At 44.2% G+C, this 21,750-nt stretch overlaps 1 protein-coding gene across 9 annotated transcripts in view; it reads left to right on the plus strand.

The window, feature by feature from the left end:
* Positions 1-21,750, plus strand: part of LOC145343915 (protein phosphatase 1 regulatory subunit 12A-like) — a 186,615-nt gene that overhangs the window by 100,342 nt on the left and 64,523 nt on the right. For 8 of the 9 annotated variants that reach the window (XR_013886820.1, XM_080190438.1, XM_080190440.1 and 5 more), the window contains exons 6-9: positions 858-932; positions 9,275-9,360; positions 15,695-15,864; positions 19,414-19,517. Coding sequence is in view for 8 of the 9 variants with exons in the window: in XM_080190438.1 (XP_080046564.1) it covers positions 858-932; positions 9,275-9,360; positions 15,695-15,864; positions 19,414-19,517 (435 nt within the window). In the remaining variant the exon portion in view is untranslated. The remainder of the gene's footprint in view (positions 1-857; positions 933-9,274; positions 9,361-15,694; positions 15,865-19,413; positions 19,518-21,750) is intronic. The other variant, XM_080190441.1, reaches the window with a different exon arrangement.

Raw genomic sequence — 21,750 nt, forward strand, 5'->3', positions numbered from 1 at the left:
TAATTCAGCTCCTATATCTTATGGCCTTATGGAAAATGATTACTGCCCATAATAACTCCACCCTCCCCACCCTGGGCTCATGTATAATGTATATAGCAGGCTCAGAGCACATTCGAACGGTTGCAGTTGATGGTTCCACAATGGAAGCTGTTCAAAATGCAAGGCTGATGTGAGTGCCATGTAGCAAAGAGCATAGACATCAGTGATGCATTTACAAAAGCAGTAAGATGGTCAGTTCTAAGGTAGAAGCATAGCAAAGATCAAGTACCCGCTCAACAAGTATCAAAACTGCACTTGAGAATGGCATCTTTGGGACTGTATTTCTTTTAGAAAGGTTTTTGCTCCAATTTCTCAGCAGAAAACAGTCATTCTCGGATTGGAGTATGCCAGTTGCCCAATGTACCCTGGAAGCTAGATGTTGTTAAACCGGAACTGGTACAGGAATTCAGATGCTGTCTGATCTCTGGTTTTCTGAGAATTGAGCCTGACGACATTTCCAGGATATATTGGGAGACTGGCACACTCCAATCCAAGAATGACTGTTTCCTGCTGAAGAATTGGAGCAAAAACCTTTTTAAAAGAAATACAGTCCCAAAGACGCCATTCTCAAGTGCCGTTTTGATACTTGTTGAGTGGATACTTGACCTTTGCAGTGCTTCATGGTCAAGCAATGAGGGGATTAGAGTTCAGATACAAGGTGGTAATAATTACACAATGGCAAGTATTTTGTTTGTTCAGGTGTATTCTATGGATAGGCCCATGACAAATGTGTTTTACTGTATCTAAAGTGAAGTGGAGAATATCGATTGTTTGCTATCAGGGAAGATGGTCATTGACAGCTTTTTCCTGAATTGTAGGGTCAAACGGCATTTGATGTTGCAGATGAAAACCTCTTGGAACTGTTGGAGGAGCTGCAGAAGAAACAGGCCATTGTAAGTATCCAACAAAGAGATGTACTGACAGCTGTTTCAGGCCAGCCTGCTCTCTCACTGCCAAGTCTGATAAAAGTTAGAAAGTCAATTGATATCCCTTTAAATGTTGGTTTGAGAGGGACTGGTGAGAGTGTGATCAGTTTGGATTTTATTTGATGAACATTATGCTGACCCACTTCCGAACACTGCCAGCCATCCAGGGTTAGTAAAAGGAAACTATTGCAAGCACTACCAATGGTATAGGAAAGCCCCTTCCAAGGCCTATCTTCATCACCTGAAAACAACATGGGGAAAATCCACTCCACCATCCCGCTCCCCCACCAACATAGTTCCTAAACCTGTTCAGGATTACTGTAAAATCCAGCATTTTGGGCATGAGCTAATGTCGAGCAGATATTTATTTAATATAAATTTCTTCAAAAAAGAACTATGTCCTTTGAGTTCATGACTAATTATTTCAAGTTGTTAAAGGGATTTTAGGCCTTCATTGTAATTATTCTGTTTCGAGGCCCTTATAGAATCATACAGCGCAGAAGAGGGCCTTCGGCCCACCGCATCTGCACGGACATAATAGAAACACCTGAACTTCCACCTGATCTCATCTGCCAGCACTTGGTCCGCAGCCCTGAATGTTATGATGTGCCAGATGCTCATCCAGATACATTTTAAAGGATGTGAGGCAACCAGCTTCCATCATCGTCCCAGGCATTGTATTCCAAACTGTCACCAACTTCTACATAAAAACACTTTTCTTCACATCCCCACTAAATGTCATGCCTCTCACCTCAAACCTACGTCCGTTCATGGCTGACCCTTCACCTAAGGGGAACAGCTGCTTCTTATCCGCTCTGTCCATGTCTCTCATAATCTTGTACAGCTCAATCAGGTCACCCCTCAGCCTTTGCTCCAATGAAAACAATCCAAGCCCATCCAACCTCTCTCCATAACTATTAATCCTTGTTAGTCCTTTCCTGTTGCTCTTTTCTCCTGGTTGATGCGGGGATGTCATTTTTCCTGTCAAATTAGGCAATTGTTGGCTGTTATTTGTGGAAGCAAAAAGAAATCAATATCTCTTTTGTATTGAGATTTTCATTTTGTCAAATTTTGGGGCGATTATACAGTTTAAATATGTGACCTGTAAGTACAACAGGAGATTGACTTTATAGCTAACTTGGGCTGTATTTGACTTGAGGCTGCTTGATAGAACTTTGAAATCAGGAGTGTTTCTCCACAATTAATATGCTATGTACCTCTCACATCTGAGTCAGAGGCCTGTGCATTCAAATCCCATTATAGAGATTTAGGCACATAATCCAGGCTGGCACTTCTGTGCAGTAATATAGAGAATGCTGCACTGCCTGAGGTACCGGCTTTCAGATGAAACATTAAAGCAAAGGCTCTATTAGTGGTTTCAGGTAGACATAAAAGATCCTGTGACACTACATGAAAGACAGCAGTGGAATCCTGACAAGTATTTGTATGCAACCAATGCCTAACGTAGATAATCTAGTTGTTACCTCGTGTTTTTTTTGGTGGGACCTTACTGAGCAAAAATGCTACATTACAATGATTACACTTCAAAACTATTTCATCGGATGTAAAGTGCTTTAGGACCATCTACGTCATGAAGAGTGCTGTATGAATGAATGCAAGTCACCTTTTGTTTAGCTGATTTGTGAATTAGTTCAACGACATTGATGTTTGCTCTATTTTGATGCAAATTGATGGTATTTCTGTACATGTACTGTACTGCAGGGGTGACTAGGGCAGGATAAGGTATGCCACTGACTTTGTGACAGCAGCACCACCAGCAGTTACAATTTTAATAGCACCAGATTGGAGGCACAATATCAATGGAAAATGGGGCACAGTGGTTAGCCCTGCTGCCTCACAGCACCAGGGACCCGGGTTCAATTCTGGCCTTGGGTGACTGGGTTGCACGTTCTCCCTGTGTCTGGGTCGATTTCCCCCAGGTGCTCCAGTTTCCTCTATCAGTCCATAGATATGTGGGTTAGGTGGATTGGTTATATTGACCTGGGTAAAATTCCTGGCTTGGGTTACAGTCTTTGTGGAGACTGCAGGTTCTCCCTGTGTCTGCATGGTTTCCTCTGGGTGGAACGTGGAAAATACTTCTTTAGATCGCATCCCTCACTACTCAATATGGGGTATCCTTGTTGGTAATCCAGGTTTATCCATCTCCTGCTGTCTGGAAGAACCCTGCCTGGGACTGGGTCTGAATTACACTTTCTATCTGACATTGGCTGGGATCTGGCAACAGGTATCTTGCTCAACACTTTGATGTCAAATAAACACAGGAAAGTGCAGTGTCATGGGCTGATCTTTCCAGTCTTCACCAAGGGAAACCACTGAGGGCTCAGTATCTCCTCACGATTTGTATGAGAAGATGATGAGCAATAGGGTATGAAGTGCAGCCTGGTCTTGTCAGCTTAGGCTTATTACTTTGAGTTTCCCTTTTTCCTGTGGGAGAGGCTGCTTCTGATCACCAGGCCCATTGCACGTAGTCCACCTTAGCCAGCAGTTACAGATGCCTTACGATCCAGCCAGATGTAAACAGTCAGGAGGAGAGCAATAGGAACAGTTCTAGCATTTACAGCAAATGGAATAAGCCTCTGCCAAAAAAACACATTGTGAAGGATGGGAAACAATTCAAGATAAGTGGATGATTCATTCATTTCCTCATTATTTGGTATTACCGCACAGATTCATATGACATTTTAAAATATTTATCTTTTTTATCTTCCCTACTTTTTGGTTTCTCTACTAAAGAGTTGAATGGGCAAGCTGCTTCCACACCACTGCTGATACACAAATAACATCCCGTTTGTTCTTTCTGTATGTCAATAATAAATAGTTAAGTGGAGTGGCCATGCTAAGTTGACCCTAGTGTCAGGGGGATTAGCAGGGTAAATATGTGGAGTTACAGGGATGGGCCTGTGTGGTATTGTGTTCTGTGCAGACTCGATGGGCCGTGTGGCCTCCTTCTACATTGTAGGGATTCTATCTGTTCTATGTTGTAAGTGCTTACTGCCTCACCAGGCACTGATTCCAGTCACTTGGCACAAGGGTATGGTGCCCTGTTGATAGGCTAAAAAACTGAAACTCCTGCAATTTGGAGTCAGGGTGCCAAGTTGGTTCCATTGAAACCCAGATTAATGACATCTCTGTATCAGAATTTACCTGCTGTCCCCCAGTGCCCACAAGCATCAAGCAGGGTAATTTATTGTTTGCGTAAGACTGATGTTCCATTAGGTGCACATACTGCTGGATAAAAAGTAAGGATTATATCATTCCAAGATGCCAGGAGGATTCAGGTCGTTCCTGGCTATGGGAAATCGGGACTTGCTTGTCCAAAGGAGTTAGTAGTGGAGAAGAGCCCTCACAGGCATCTGCGTCAACATAGATCTTGCACGACTTATTAGAGAGTTTCGGGAGAACAGTTACTAAAGATGTTATTGCTTGATTCACTTCCACGTTCATCCAGGCTGCTGTGTGAGTCTTCAGGTCTTCTGGTGAAGCCTTCCATTGTTTGCTGGAGCAGACGAGTGAAGGAGCAGAGAGAGAGCTAAGATTTTACCTGTTAAAAACCTGTTTAAAATAAGTTTAAAGCACTTTGTTCTTTGTAGAACTGTTTAAAGCATTTATTTTATTGTATTTACTGCTTTAAGAATTCTGAGGGAGTGTTTAGAAGGAGTTGTGGACCAGCCTGCTTTAAATCAGCGCCAGGTTTAAAAGGAGGCCTGGGGTAGACAGTGGGCAGCATCTGAGCGGGCAGCGGAGTGAGGGGGAAGCAGAGTGAGTTAATAGGGCTTAATATCAAACAGGGCTTGAAGGAAAAAAGGCCAGGTGAGTTTGTTTGAAAAAACAAGGAAAAAAAGTTTTCTCAAACCCACTACAGTGAATAATGGAGGGGCATGTGATGTGTGGTTTCTGTATGATGTGGGAACTGGTGGACTCCAGGGTCCATCCCAGTGACCATGTCTGTAGTAAGTCCAGGTTGCTGGAGGAGCTCCAGCTCAGGGTAGATGAGCTGGCCTCTGAGCTACAGACACTGAGGCTCATCAGGGGGAGAAAGGGTGCCATTGTCAATGGGGTGCAAGTGACATCCACCCCCCCTAGACTGGCTAACTCTAAGGGTCAGGAACAAGAGGGGGCTGCTGGGAGGAGGAAGGGGGGTGAGGAGCAGAGGCCTCAGCCTCTTAATCTGCAAAACAGGTTTGAGGTTCTTGCTGCCAGTCTGGAAGAGGACGAGGCAGGTGAGGTTGGTGAGCAAATTGCACACGGTACAGTGATGCAGCAGGACATAGGCAAAAAGAACGCAGTAGTAATTGGGGACAGTGGGGTGAAGGGTATTGACCCTGTCCTTTGTCACAATGACAAAGTGCACAGAAGGGTGTGTTGTCTGCCTGGTGCTCGGGTACAGGATGTCGCAGCTGGGCTGCAGAGGAACCTGGAGTGGGAGGGTGAGAATCCGGTCGTTGTGGTACATGTGGGTGCCAACGACGTAGGCAAAGTGCGGACTGAGGATCTGGGGAGGGAGTATGAGAAGCTGGGAATGGAATTAAAAAGTAGAACCGACAAGGTGGTCATCTCTGGGCTACTGCCTGAACAGTGTGCAGACGGGCGTAGGGTTGACAGGATTAAGGAAGTGAATGGGTGGCTCAGAGATTGGTGTGGGAGGAATGGGTTTGAATTTATGGGGCATTGGCACCAGTATTGGGGTAGGTGGGACCTGTTCGGGCGGGATGGGGTTGGTCTGAACTGTGCTGGGACCGGAGTGCTGGTGAATCGAGTAAAGAGGACTGTAGACAGGGCTTTAAACTAATTGGGGGGGGAGGGTGCGAGGGTAGGTGACCTTACGAGGCCTAAAGTTAAGGAGAGGGTACAGGTAAGGGAAGAGGCCGAGGATGTCCCAATAATTGAGGGAGTAGGGGGCGCGAGTATGGTTGGTGGCGTTACGGCAAATAGGGTCCAGGTGAAGGCTGGGATGAAAGCGCTGTATCTGAATGCATGAAGCATTCAGAATAAAGTGGATGAGATGGTGGCGCAGATCAACACAAATGGATATGATCTGGTGGCCATTACAGAGACGTGGCTGCAAGGTGACAGGGACTGGGAGCTGAATGTCCAGGGGTATCAAGTGTTTAGGAAGGATAGGCAGGAGGAAAGAGGGGGGGGCGTAGCTCTGCTGATTAAGGATAGCATCAAGGTGGTAGCAAGGGATGATATTGGAGCCAAGGAGCAGAACGTGGAATCGTTGTGGGTGGAGATTAGGAACAGCAAAGGGAGGAAGACGCTGGTGGGTGTCGTCTATAGGCCCCCGAATAATGATCTGGAGGTGGGGCGGGCTGTTAACGCGCAAATAAGTGCGGCGTGCAGGAATGGGACGGCCATAGTTATGGGGGATTTCAATCTGCATATTGATTGGTCGACCCATGTTGGACACGGTGGGCTCGAGGAGGAGTTCTTGGAATGCTGCCGGGATAATTTCCTTGAACAGTGTGTGTTGGAGCCGACGAGGGAGCGAGCTATCTTGGATCTGGTGCTATGTAATGAGGCAGGTAGAATTAGGGACCTTGCGATGAAGGATCCTCTTGGAGAGAGTGATCATTGTATGGTGGAGTTTCTGGTGCAGATGGAGGAGGAGAAAGTGGGTTCCCGGACACGCATCCTTTGTTTGAATAAAGGGGAGTACGGTAGGATGAGAGAAGAATTGGCGAATGTGGACTGGGGGAGTGCATTGGAGGGAGGGTCTGCTGAGGAGCAGTGGAGGATCTTTAAGGAGATCTTTCTTGGTGCTCGGCAGAAATTTATTCCGATGGTCAAAAAGGACCGTAGGAGGAGAGGTAATAAGCCGTGGATAACGAAGGAGGTGAAGGAAAGTGTTAAATTAAAAGCGGAGGAATTTAGAGTAGCTAAGAGTAGTGGGCGAGAAGAGGATTGGGAGAGGTTTAAATGTCAACAAAGATTGACAAAGAAGCTGATAAAGGAGGGTAGGAGAAACTATGAAGCTGGGCTAGCGCTTAATATAAAAAAGGATAGCAAGAGTTTTTATAAATATATAAAAAGGAAGAGGCTGGCTAGGGTGAACGTTGGTCCTTTAGAGGATGAGAAAGGGGACCTAGTGGTAGGAGATGGGGATATGGCTAAGGTATTGAATAACTTTTTTGTTTCTGTCTTCACGGAGGAGGACGTGAATAATTTGCCAGGTGTTAGCGATGGAAAGGTGGTAGGACTGGAGGGTCTTAATGACATTACTGTTACTAGAGAGGCGGTGCTCGACAGACTGGAGGGGCTGATTGTGGACAAGTCCCCAGGACCGGATGGAATGCATCCGAGGGTTCTGAAAGAAATGGCGGAGGTTATAGTGGATGCATTGGTGGTTATTTTCCAGACGTCGCTGGATTCCGGGGAAGTGCCGGAGGATTGGAAAACGGCTAATGTTACGCCGTTGTTTAAGAAGGTTGCCAGGCAAAAGGCAGGGAATTATAGGCCGGTTAGTTTAACGTCTGTGGTAGGTAAAATGTTAGAATCCGTCATTAAGGAGGAAATTGTGAGGCATCTTGAAGGGAATTGCTTGATAGAGCAGACGCAGCACGGTTTCATTAAAGGGAAGTCGTGTCTGACAAATTTACTGGAGTTCTATGAGGATGTGTCTAGGGCGGTGGATAGAGGAGAGCCGGTGGATGTGGTCTTTCTGGATTTTCAGAAGGCGTTTGACAAAGTACCTCACAAGAGGTTATTGCAGAAGGTCAGGGGACTTGGAGTTGGGGGTAGGGTGTTAGCGTGGATAGAGGGTTGGTTGTCAAATAGGAGGCAGAGAGTGGGGGTCAACGGGTGCTATTTGGATTGGCGGATGGTGACTAGTGGAGTGCCCCGGGGTCGGTGCTGGGGCCTCAGCTTTTTACCATTTATATAGATGATCTGGAGGAGGGAACCGAGTGTAGGGTGTCGAAATTTGCGGATGACACCAAGATTGGGGGAATGGCAAATTGTGCGGAGGGTGTGGAGAGTCTGCAGTAGGATCTAGATAGGCTGGGCGAATGGGCCAGGAAATGGCAAATGGAATTTAATGTTGGCAGGTGTGAGGTGGTCCACTTTGGTAGGAAGAATGGTAGGAAGGACTATTACTTACGGGGCGAAAAACTGCAGCAGGCGACGGTGCAGAGGGACCTCGGGGTCCTTGTGCATGAGTCGCAAAAACCCAGCTTGCAGGTGCAGCAGGTGGTCAGAAAGGCAAATGGGATGCTGGCCTTCATAGCGAAGGGGATTGAATATAAAAGTAGGGAGGTCTTGCTGCAGCTGTATAGGGCATTGGTGAGGCCGCAGCTGGAGTACTGTGTGCAGTTTTGGGCGCCGCACCTGTGCAAAGATATTTTGGCCTTGGAGGGAGTGCAGAGGAGGTTTACTAGGCTGATACCGGAGTTGAGGGGGTTGAGCTATGAGGAGAGGCTGAATAAACTAGGCTTGTACTCGTTGGAGTTTAGAAGAATGAGGGGAGATCTCATTGAGACGTATAAGATGATGAATGGGATGGATAGGATAGAGGTGGAGAGACTCTTCCCGCTCAAAAAAGACAGTAGGACTAGGGGGCACAGCCTCAAGATAAAGTGGGGGCGTTTTAGAACGGAGTTGAGGAGGAACTTCTTCACTCAAAGGGTGGTGAGTCTCTGGAATTCTCTACCCGTTGAAGTGGTGGAGGCTGCCTCGCTAAATATTTTCAGGAAGCGGGTTGATGGGTTTTTGATAAGAGAGGGGATTAAGGGTTCTGGGGAGAGGGCCGGAAAGTGGAACTGAGCCACGACAGATCAGCCATGATCTTATTGAATGGCGGGGCAGGCTCGAATGGCCAGATGGCCTACTCCTGCTCCTATTTCTTATGTTCTTATGTTCTTATTCTAACTGGTCCAATTTACACAGGTTTCTGTCATTGGGGCTTAGTATTGTTGTCTCAAAAGAGATTCTGACATCCGAGTTCAGAGCTTGGTGATCAGTTTTCTTCTCAATTGCAGAGGTCAGGGTCATTGGGTTGGAGCTGAGAGGCCATCTTGAATTGAGGCCATCAGAATTCTCTGACGAAGGGTCATCCTGATTCAAAATGTTGGCTCTATTCTCTCTCCACCAATGCAGTAGGACCTGCTGAGATTTTCCAGCTTTTTCTGTTTTTATTTCAGACTCCAGCTTCAATGGTCTTTTGCCTCATCTTGAATTCTTGTTCTTTCTGTTGGTTTCCCTCTGAGTTGAGCGTGTATTAGCATAGGGATTCAGTTGCGTGAATCCATTTGATTATTCTATCTCCTTTCCCCTGTGTGCTAAAAAAACAGATAAAGATTGAGAAGGAAAAGCAAGCCAAGGCCTCTCTAATTGAATTGCCGAATGCCTCGCAACAGCTTCCGCCCAGGACCAGGAGGTTAGTTCATAATCAGTTTGTATCCATGATTCTACTTCAGCATGTAGACTTGTTTGATGAGTGGGCCCACACCCACCGTAACACCACTGGATTACCTTTTAACTGTGGGCACAGTATTCACCAGTCAAGAAACTGAGCTAATGCTTATCAACACTCCTCATTTCCACCCCACCCCACCTTCCCCTCTTCTCTCCCCACTGGAAAGTGGAAGCATTAGTACAATTGAAAATCATTTTCAGAAACAATGGTTTGTTTTGTCTTTTCAGTTTGTTGGCTGAGGTGTCTTTGTGGAATAAGAATGTAAAATGTGATTGTGTGAGAGGAAGGTGACGATCCAAATGTGCCCCAGCTCAGTATGATGGCTGACTCCCATCCATTTGTGCTCAGTTAAAAAATTTTGAATGAAACTACACCAAATAAAACTGTATTAACTTTGACCTACTTGTTAAAGTGGCAGGGGAAATAGTGGAGGCTGGCTGATGAAGAGATGACATTGGATTTCAAACCATAGGGAAGTGCTGACAATAATAGTGACAGAAATTGAATGCTCACAGGCTTTAACTTTTCATTTTAAATCTATTTTGAGGTATTTACTATATTTCATATTCTAATTATTCCAATATCTTTTTTTTGTATTGTTTTAAATTGGTTGAGATTTGCTGATCAGTTTGCACTATTGTGAGATCCACTGGTTTCTTCTTAAGGCTTTCCCTGCCCCCTTGTCCCTGCTGTGATTTGGAACATTGATTTGTGAGGGAATCATTGAAACAAACAGCAAAAACACACTTATGCTCTCTAATTGTGTGGATTCCCTTCTTTCTAGATACCAACAGTCATAATTCTTATCTAACTTGTGCACACAGCTGACCACCTCTCCTATCAGCATCTTGTAATGGAGCTGTGGGAAAATCAGCTCATGCCCTTTCCATGCAACATCTGGTAACCACTTTTGAGTCTGTAGTGTCCGCAGACTGGAAGGGTATGTTTCCATCTCACCAGTGGTCTACGAGGGGATTGTGTTCTTGCTGGAAGAGGGGGGAGGTGGGGTTGGAATTTGCAAAGCAAAGAAAATAAAGAAGAAAAAAACTGTTCTTGATGATAAGTTGCAGCAATCTTGATGGATTAGGGGTGTCTTTAAATTTTTCTCTGATCTATACAGATGAAGCCAGTTTCCTGTGCTGCCTGTTAAGTGGCAGCTGCCAGATACAGCATGAGTGTGGAGCTGAAGATGTGCTGGGCATCGTGTGTGTGGTGCTGTTCTAATATACAGAGTACAATGCAGCCCTCTTTCAATTGAGATTGTACCAGATTCTTTGTTTCAGAGAACACAAAATCAAGGAAATAAAGCAGCTTGTTGTTGCAGCTCTGAAAATGCAGGAAAAATGAAATACCACAGCTCCCCTTTTCTCCCACGAGATAATGCTTTAACTGCAGTTTCTAAAAAGTATGCTATAACCTCCTGTGGTAGTTTGATGTACTGCAGTGATCTCTCAATCCAAGCTCTGTGCAGAATCAGCTGCCTCAGTGACAGCTTGGCACTGAGTCCGAACGTTCTGTGTTCAAGCCTCACTCTCAGACTCAAAAGTATAATTTCAGCTGACAATAATGTGCATTATCGAGGAAGTCCTGCACTGTGAGAATTACTGCCCCTCAGGATGGGTATTTTAAACTGAGCTCCTTTCTGCCTGTCCCACTGATGCCAAGTTTTTATATAGAATTTCAGAGTGATTCATTGTATAGAAAATCCACCGAGGATGCATTCAGGAGCTGTAAGAGAACAAGTGCAAACCTTTTCCCTTTAGCCATGGGTTCTGCCCAAGTACTTTAACCTCTTTAGGAAATAATCTGCTCATTATTTCCTCCTCACTCCCCTGTGAGTCTGCCGAAATACCAGAATGCCCTCCAAACTTCCCATCCGATGTTATGCTTGATGTGAGATTTCTGTACACTCGCTAACTCTGAAACCTATGCAGTCTTGTGTTCTTCGATCCTCATTTGTGTTCTTAAAGCTCCTTAAGCAATGTTCTCTCTCCTTCAATCATATATCTCCTTAACCAGCTGAGCTACCTTTTTTTTGTCAGTGGTATCCATTGAAACACATTAATAATTTAGCTGGGAGTCAATTCTGAATCTCTGTTGCTCTGATATGAAAATGAAGACCCCTTTGAACCTGGATACTTGGCTTATACCCGGTTAACGATTTCCCTCGTTCTGTCCTCATGGAGTATGTAACCTGACCTGATTACATCCACATTATCTATCCTTCATAATATTTTAAAGTAGTGATTCTTAATTCAGTTTTTTTCCAATGAAACCCAGCTAAAATCTGTCCTGAAACATAAAAGCCCTGAGTCCATTGCTAATTTTTCTATATTTAATTTTCTAATATATTGTGTCTTTCTGAACATGGTGTTTAAACTGGAACATAGTCAAAATATCAGCTCACCAGTAAAAATTGACCAAAGATTCTCAGACAGCACTTTCCAAACCCACAACCACGGTAGCACAGTGGTTAGCACTGCTGCTTCACAGCTCCAGGGTCCTGGGTTCAATTCCTGGCTCGGGTCACTGTCTGTGTGGAGTTTGCAAATTCTCCTCATGTCTGCATGGGTTTCCTCCAGGTGCTCCGGTTTCCTCCCATAGTCCAAAAATGTGCAGGTTAGGTTGATTGGCCACACTAAGAAATTGCCTCTTAGTGTCCAGGGACGTGTAAGTTAGAGGGATTAGTGGGTATGATATGCAGGGTTATGGGGGTCGGCCTGGGTGGGATTGTGTTTAGTGCAGACTTGATGGGCCAAAGGGCCTCTTCCTGCACTATAGGGTTCAATGAAAAACCACTTCCATCTAGAAGGACAGAGCAGCAGACATATGGGAACACCACCACCTACATTATCTCCTCCAAGCTACTCACCATCCTGACTTGGAAATATATTGCTGTTCCTTCACAGTCACTGGGTCAAAATCCTGGAATTCCCTCCCAAACGTCATTGTGGGTCAACCCACTGAACATGGACTGCAGCGATTCGAGCAGGTAGCTCACCACCACCTTCTCAAGGCCAACTAGGAATGGGCAATAAATGCTGGCCACCTGTGACACCTATGTCCTATGAATAAACTTTTAAAAATCCATACATAGTTAAAATAACCTATTTAAACCTGGAACCATATACCCTTGAGATAGATCCCAGTACCTAATCATTATGTTTTAAAATTGAGAGAGAATGGTTGAGGGACTGTTGTCGAAAAAGATTAGCACAAAGTTAAGGTTTATCAGGAAGCCATGGTTAAATGACATGAACGTTTTCTTTAAGCTTCAGGAATGTGAAAGGGTGGCATGGCTACAAGATATAAAAGAGTTTCACAGCTTAGAGGTTTTAGGAAGCAATAAATTAGAGAAGATCATGTGATGAATCTTGACTTGAACGCAGTGGGACTGTAAGGGGAGAAAAATTGTAGAGCACCCTGTATCAAAGCGCAGGAAGAACAAAAGTGGAAAGTTGACAGGATCCTACACCACAATTGTGTGAGTAAACTAAAGGCAAAGATCATATCCCCAAAATGAAAGTGTGTTCAGGGACTAGCAGTGAAAAATGCAGCTGTCCTTGAACTCTGTCAATAGGTGCCGAAAAGGGTAGAGTGATCACGTGTTTGTACTGTGAGGAGTGGAAACAATGAGCACTGAGACAGTGTAATCTGAAGGATACTGGAACTCTGAACAAAGATTGGCATGAATTAGGAGCGTCATGGTGGCAGAGTAGTTAGCACTGCTGCCTCACAGTGCCAGGGAGTCGGGTTCAATTCCGGTCTTGGGTCACTGTCGATGTGGAGTTTGCACATTCGCCCCATGTCTGCATGGGTTTCCTCCAGGTGCTCTGATTTCCTCCTACATTCCAAAGATGGGCGGGTTGGATTGATTGGCTATGCTAAATTGACCTATTTTCGGGGGATTAGAATAAATGTGGGGTTACGGGAATGGGGCCTGAGTGGAATTGTGGTTGGTGCAGACTGGATGGGTGGAATGGCCTCCTACTGCACTGTCGGGATTCTTATGGATTCTAGAAGAGGCCACAGTTGCTTTGAAGAAGACAGAGCACCTGGGACAGTGGAAATATGTGTGACGATAAGGTGCCAACCGCAGCATATATGGAACCATTTAAAAGCTGTAAACTGGTTGGCAATGAACGTGAGGTTGGTGCTGAGTACTCGATGATGAGTTGTTTTAAAGGTGCCAGAGCCTGTCAAAAAAGTCCAAGGAGACATTTAGGTGTGAGTAGTATGTGTTTTTATAATGATATAAAAGCACCAGTCATTCATAAGGGAGTGTGCAAAAATGTGGTGGCTTAATTTATTAATCCTAGGCCCATGTGAACAGAAAGCTTAAGGAGATCATGGTTCAATATGGTTCAATAGAATTGAGCAATTGGGGAAAGTTCCTTTTAAAGAGTGGAAACTTTTGCTGAACAGCCATTAGTCTTGCCCAGATCCTTGCCCATCTTTGCAGATGGATGTGTGTGCATGTTTCACATCACTGTCTGAGTGTACATCATGTGAAATTTATTTAACGTTAAAAGTAATCTACTAAATTGAACCAGATCAATTTAATCTCATCAATATCCTCCCTGATAATCACTGAACCATTTAGTGGGGTCTGTTAATTGTTCAGTTTTAATCGAAGCTCTGTATTATTTAAAAATAATGTGCACAGACAGCAATTCTAAAGTAGCCTTTGCACAGTCCAATCATTAGCTCCCCTAGGATCTTCTCCATTTATCATCTCCCATCCCTTCTTCTTGACCCACTTCCGATCCATCTAATTTATCCACCAGTTGTTCAGCATGACTTAATCTTCTTCACAAACTTCAGATGTGAAACCTTCTCAAAATATCCCATTACTTACCTCCACAAAGAACTCAGTAGGTCAATGAGCCATCACATTGTTGCTGCTTCTAAATCCTTGCTGCTCACTGATGTAACCTGCACAGATGATCTTCTACCTCTGTACTCTGTTGTTTCTAATGGATTCATTCCTTGAAAGAGCGATCCACCTTTTCACCAGCTACCCAGAGCCCATTCTGCTCCTTATTCCGAACCTCATTGCTAATTCTTCCTTGTATCTTTTAAAATATTTTACATATTGATTTTCACAACTGCAGCATCATGTTGTGTGACGACCAAGCTACAAGGCAAAGTAAATGAACCTTGGATTATTCAGTAATTTCCATATCCCTGTCTTACAGTGTTAAAAATGACTCAAAAAAGTGAGAGTCACTAAATTTCAGCTCCAAACATGTTGAGCTTTAGGGCCTTGGAGAGGAAGGTAAATGCTGTGAAGCAGGGATGGCTGCAGTAACCATGCATTGATGAAGAATGTACTGTGTGCTGAGGCCTGACCTCGTACAAATTGATTGGAAGACGGCTGCACTGTATTGGCTTCATCACTGGACAAAGAGAGTGATGCCTCACCCAGTAAAATGTTATGCGAGGACTGACCTCTGGGCCCTTTTGGCAGAGGCTCAGTGATTGTTTTGTGCTTTGAGATCCAACAGGGTGCAAAAGAACACCTCCAGCATTCCCCCAAAAGTAGACTGCCAACACTGATTCAGCAGGTGTTGTTCCCACTTGACGTTGCAAAGAAAAGCCATTCATTTTTTTAAATCATGATAGAATGTGACTAATAAAGGACCTAAGCTAGGAATGAAATTGAGCATGAGAGACTATTACAATGCAGTAGGGATCTGGGCGAATGTTACAAGACACTGGAAGGCATTACATAGGAATTCAGAATTGTGAGTTGTCTCCTTCGAGCTGGGGGTATGCTTAATAGCATAGCAGAGAGTTAAGGATGTATTACACACATAACATCAGAGAGCAGCAAACAACCAGTCCTCAGAATATGTTACATATATGATAGCAACAAACCAAGTTCGTGCATTTCATGTGAGCCGGGGCCAAAATACACATTGGATGAGAGGGTTCTCGGAATATATTGCACACAAGACATCTTCAAATACATGCACAGGGTGATGCAGCTGAGAATACATTACTCATGTCTGTTGAATAGGTAAGAGTGCTGCACAGAATAACAGAACATGGCATCACATGAGAAAGTAGAGAGCTGGGAGAGAATTGTTTCAAAAGCTGGATGCAACATTGGAACAAAGCTGGTCAGCCTTGGAGATCAGCACCCCCTAATTTGTACAGTGCACTGGAGAGTGGTTCCTTTATACCCTGTTTGAGTTTTGTGTCTAACCCTGAGAGATGGAACTTGCTGACTTGTCCTGGGCTGCACGCACCACACTAACAGCCAACCAGAGCTAATCCGTTATCCCACCAGGACTTCTATTTCCCGTATGAGCAGCAAAGATAAAATTTCAATGCATGAGAAGGAGCGCAAGACGTTAGAGTCTGTGATGTTGGAGCATGTCAATGATGAGGAAGTCAGGAAGAAGTTGAATGGCTCAAGTTCAGAGGAGGAGATGCCAAATGAAGCTGAATCAGAAGCTGGTAAGTCAAAAGACAGTGACATCTGATTTCATTGGTTATCTTTGGGATGGGGGCGGGCTAGGTGTTCGAATGTTTTTCTCTGGAGATGAGCATGGAGGGGCTGGTGTTCCATAATTTTCTGTTACAAAATGGGGCTGACTTTCAATTCCAGAATTTCAACCACTTTAAGATCCTCTACCCATTAGCTTCCCTGAAGAAGGAACATACTGGAATTCCAGTAAAGAGTAAAAAGCAAAAGCTAAGAACATAAGGAATTGAAGGAGGAGGTGTCCGCATTGTTCATTGAGCCTGCTCTGCCATGCAGTAAAGATGTGGCTGAACTTCTACTTCAGCTCCACTGTCCCTTGATTACATTGGTGCACAAAAATCTATTGATGCCTGTCTTGAGTTGTGGTAAGACCACATTTTGAGTCATATTATCTCATAGAACCTCTACATTGCAGAAGAAGGCCATTCAGCTCATCAAATCTGCACCGACTCACTGACATAGGGCAGGGAGAGGATCTCCCTGCCCTATCTCTGTAACCCCACACATTTCCCATGGGTAATCCCTCTAACCTACACATCTTGGGGCACTAAAGGGCAATTTCTAACCCACATATCTTTGGACTGTGGGGGGAAACCAGAGCACCTGGAGGAAATCCATGCAGACATGGGAAGGATGTGCAAACTCCACACAGACAGTTACCCTTGGCCAGAATTGAACCCGGGTCTTTGGAGCTGTGAGGCAACAGTGCTAACCACTGTGCCACCATACTGTGTGCAATTTTGGACTCCATATTTAAGAAAGGATTTATTTGCATTGGGGGAGGTAGAGCAAAGGTTCACAAGATTGGTCCCTGGGATGTCCTTTGAGGAAAGAAGCCTTGTTTCATGAAAAGAGGCGGAGTAAATTGGTTTTATATTCTCTGGAATTCAGAAGAATGAGAGGTGATTCCATTGAAACCTAAAGAATTCTGAAGGGGCTTGATAGGGTTGACCCTGAGAGAGTGTTTCCGCTGGTTGGGGAGCTTAACACAGGGGACAGTCTCAGGATGAAAGGTTGATCATTTAGGATTGAAATGAGGAGAAGTTACTTCAAAGAGTTGTGAGTCTTTGGAAATTTTCTATCCCAGAGTGTTGTGGATACTCCATCTTTGAACACATTAAAAAATGGGACAGATAGGTTTCAATCCCTCGAGGAATTAAGGGACATTGGGAGTTGAAGCCCAAGATTAGCCATGATCGTATTGAATGGTAGAGCTAGCTTAATGGGCTGTATGGTCCACTCCTCCTTTTTCTTGGGTTTCATATATTCATAGACTGAGCATCTACAACCCTCTGAGGTGGAGAATTCCAAAAATATGAAATTTCTCATCTCAGTCCAAAATTGTTGATCTCTTTCCCTGAGACTATGGGGAGGCTGTAGCAAAGTGGTATTGAATCATAGAAACCCCACAGTGCAGAAAGGTCATTCGGCTCATCAAGTCTGCACCAACAAAAATCCTACCCCAGGCTCTATCCCCTATAACCCCACACATTTACTCACCAATTTCTCAAACCTATATATCCTGGGACACTAACGGCAATTTAGCATGGCCAATCAACCTGATCCGCACAAGAAACCGGAGCATCCGGAGGAAACCCATGTAGACAGACGGAGAATGTGCAAACTTGACACAGACAGTGACCCAAGCCAGGAATCGAACCCAGGTCCCTGGAGCTGTGAGACAGCATTGCTAACCACTGTGCCACTGTACCGCCCGTTAGAATAGTAATCCAGAGACCAAGGGTAACCCTGAAGGACCTGGATTTGAATCCAGATGGTGAAATTAAAATCTGGAATTAAAAGTCTAAGGATGACTATGAAATGATTGTCATAGAAACCCATCTGGTTCACTAATGTTCTTTAGGGAAGGAAACTTGCCATCCTTATCTGGCTGACATGTGACTCCAAATCCACATCAATGTGTTTGATTCTTAAATGCGCTCTGAAATGGCCGCTAGAAAGTTAATACCATCCAGCATTGACCGAGGCTTCAGAAACAACAATGGAAAACTCGGCCCTGTTGACGAAGCAAAGTCTTCTTACTATCCAAGCAACAACCTGATGCAGTCATACTCATTGAGATAATACCTTAAGAGATAATGTCCCAAACACCCTCACCATTCCTGGGTATGTCCAGTCCCACTGAGTTGTCTTGGGAGTCCTCAACATTAACTCTGGACCCCATGAAGTCTCATGACACCAGTCAAACATGGACAAGGAAACCTCCTGCTGATTACCACGTACCATTCCCCATCAGCTGATGAATCAGAACTCCTCCATGTTGAAGAAACTTGGAGGAAGCATTGAGAGTAGCAGGGACACAGAATGTACTCTGGGTGGGAAACTTCAATGGCCATCAGCAAAGGGTGATGTAGTGCCACCAGAGACCACGCCAGGCCATATAGGACATAGCTGCTAAATTCTGTCTGCTGCAGGTGGTGAGAGAGCCAACAAGAGGGAAAAACATACTCATCCTTACCTACCCACCTGCCACATACATCTATCCATGACAGTATCAGTAGGAGTGACAATCTCACACTCCTTGTGGAGACAGAGTTCTGTCTTCGCTTTGAGGATACCATGTTGTGTGGCTACCACCATGCTAAATGAGAAATACTTCGAACAGATTGAGCAACTGGATATCCATGAAGCACTGTAGGCCATCAGCGGCAGCAGGACTGTATACAACCACAATCTGTAACTTATGGCCTGGAATATCCCCTCTAGCATTACTATCAAGCCTGGTTCAATGAAGAGTGCAAGAGGCACGCGAGGAGCAGCATCAGGCATACCTAAAAATATGGTGTCAACCTGTTAAAGTTACAACACAGAGCTACTTGTGTGCCAAACAGCACAAGCAGCAAATAATAGACAGAGCAAAGTGATTCCACACAAACAGGTCAGATCTAAGCTCTGTAGTCCTGTCACGTTCAGCCTTGAATGGTGGTGGAGAATTAAACAATTCACTGGAGGACAAGGCTCCACAAACATACCACCGTCAGTAATGGAGGAGACCAGCACAGCAGTGCGAAAGATAAGGCTGAAACATTGGCAGAAATTTTCAGCCAGAAATGTCGAGTGGATGATCCATCTCGGCCATCTCAGGGGGTCCCCAGCATCACAGATGCCGGTCTTCAGCCAAGTCGGATTACTCCATGTGATACTAAGAAATGGCTGAAGGCACAGCATAATGCACAAATTACACAAGTGTAGGCCTCGACTTTGATGACTGGGGATAATCCACTGCTTTGGGATAGCGCAGCGCTGCATGATAACTGTCCTTAAAAAAACACACTGATAGTGGAAACACTGCCGTTGAGTACATGATAATTTTAGATGCAAAATATGAATATGCAATGAATGTGTTGCTTGTATATTGCAGATGTTATTGAGTGATAGAGCCAGTCATTCCTAAGGGGCTCCAGTGATAAATAACTTGATACTTTTGTTTGGGCTGCAAAGGAGAAACTTAAACTTACCTCACTCTGACTCTCAGTTTGTATCATCTTTTGGTTTGACAGAGAAAACAAAAGCCCGACTCGACATGAATAACCTCAGCACCAAACTGAGCATGACTGACTCCAACCTTTCAACCTCTGCTGCATCCAGTGGAACCAACAAGAGGGTAAGTTACATTGAGATGGATAAGTGATTGGAATTTATGTTTGGCTTCTTGCGCACCATCTCCTGATCCAATGTTTTGTTTACCTGAATGGAGCCAGGATCTGGTGGGATTGAAACTGGTTTGTCTGTTCCTTGCTTGACATTTGACTTCTTTTTCAATTAAAGATTAAACAGGAATTCTAGAATTCCTTTGATCTTCCTGTGAGGAATGTTACTTACCTGTGCTGGAAATAATGCTCTGAAGTTACTTGCTGCAGTGGATACTGCACGGTTTCTGGTTGAGGAGACCTACACTGTTATCTGTTTGGTTGGATCGTGCAATGTTCCCCTTGTGCGAGATGCTGCATTTCATTACCAGAAATACTGCACTGCTTGTGGCACTGCAGTTCCCTTTGAGATACGCCCCACTGCTTCTTAATGCAAGGGGTGCTATAAATTGCAAGAAACTACATTGTTTCATGAGAGCTGTGCTGCATTGTTCCTTTTTGCAAAGGATGTAACACGGTTTCATGTTCTGTGAGTGCCTGTATAATTTGTGAGAAATGTTGCATTGCTTGCACTTCCAAGGAAATGAACATTGCTGAAAAGAGAGACATATTGCCCAAACTTTTCATCTTGCACTCATCAGAACAAATGGAAGAATGCCAAATTTCAAATACCACAGGGGAAAGGGGGTGCTGACTTGTTGGTGAGTTGATTTAATTGGCCAAAGTGTTGTCATAGAGAAAGCAACGGCAGTACTATAGCTCCTCATATTTCTGGGTAATTCAAAGAATGCATTCCTTTTGCTTGCAAAGAGCTTGCTTCTGGCAAGCATAAATAAACTTGGCTGATTATCTTAAATTGGTTGTTAGTGTTGCTGTTAGTGTACTCGGGATTATTCAGCAAGTGTTGTCTATTTGTGGAATTACAGTAGATGTTTTGTGTTTTGCATGTGTGGTCTGGTTGAGTGTAGTCTATACTCTGTCTCTGTAAGAAGTCTGACAACACCTGATGTTGTCAGACTTCTAGCTGTGTTTACCCCAGTCCAACGCTGGCATCTCCACATCTCTGTCTCTGCCCCAGCAAATCATTGGGATGTACAACCTGCATACTGTCATCTCACAAACACTAAATTTCATTCATAACACAGGTCAGTTGTGTGGTAAGTGCACATCTTTTGTTTTGCCAGATACTCAGTATCTCTTCCCTGCTGTGGCATGGAGCATTGTGATCGTTTGAAATTTGGCATACTTGTGTTTGTCCTGGTGAGAGCAAGGCAAAAAACTTCAGTAACATGTACCTTTTCAGCAATATTCAACTAAGCAAATATTTCTGAGGAATAACTCCTTTCGCAAGAATTACTTCCTGATGCGTTGACGTTGCAGCAATTCTTGTTGTGAGGGACACTACCTACTCTCTTTGCATTGGTGGTGAGGGATGGTGTGATTTATTCATTGTGCAGAATGCTGCATGTAAGTATTGGCAAGGAATGCTGCAAATCTTCCTGCTGCAATCAGTGCTGCATTGTCTAATTCTGTAGGACAATGTTGCCTCTTCCATGAGATGTACTGCAATGTTTCATTTTGGAAACTGCCTCAGGCTTGTTGTGCTAAGGGGATAGCGAAAGATGACTCATTGGCCAAGAATTTCTTAATTGCCTGTCCTTAAAACTTTTCTAAAGAAATTCCCAGCTATTTTTTTTGTGGTGAGGTGTGTTGCACTGATCTGATTTTGTTTTTGAATGTCGCCCTCTCTCCAGTGCTGTTTTGTTGTTGAAAAGGGCATAATTGTTCCCTTATGTCATGACATTGCATTGTTTCATATTAAATGTCATGCTGCGATGTGTATAAATTCTTGTGATGAAAGCGGGACAATGTTTCCTCTTACAAGGCATTGTTTCTTGCTCACACTGTTTATTACTGCGAGATGCTCTGCGTTGTTTCATTGTAATATCCCACATGGTTTCCACTTATGGGGGACTGCTGCAATATTTCCATTTTAGGCTGCTCATTGTTTTGTGTGAGGCCTCTTTTTTATCTTCTCTGGGATGCAGCATGCAGATGCTGCATTGATTCCTATTGCAACCGATGCTGCATTATTTGAGATTTCAGATGATGCTTGTTTCCTGTCGAGAAGTTCCTTTGTTTCTTGTTTGTTTTATTGTGCTGTTTAATTTCCTGTTTGGGTTGCTGCATTAGTTCTAGCCGCAAGTGAAACTCCATCAGTGTTTAGAACTGATGCATTGTATCGAT

This window comes from Carcharhinus amblyrhynchos, chromosome 6 (genome assembly GCF_965287045.1).
Source record: "Carcharhinus amblyrhynchos chromosome 6, sCarAmb.v2.hapA, whole genome shotgun sequence".
NCBI classification, from domain to species: domain Eukaryota; kingdom Metazoa; phylum Chordata; class Chondrichthyes; order Carcharhiniformes; family Carcharhinidae; genus Carcharhinus; species Carcharhinus amblyrhynchos.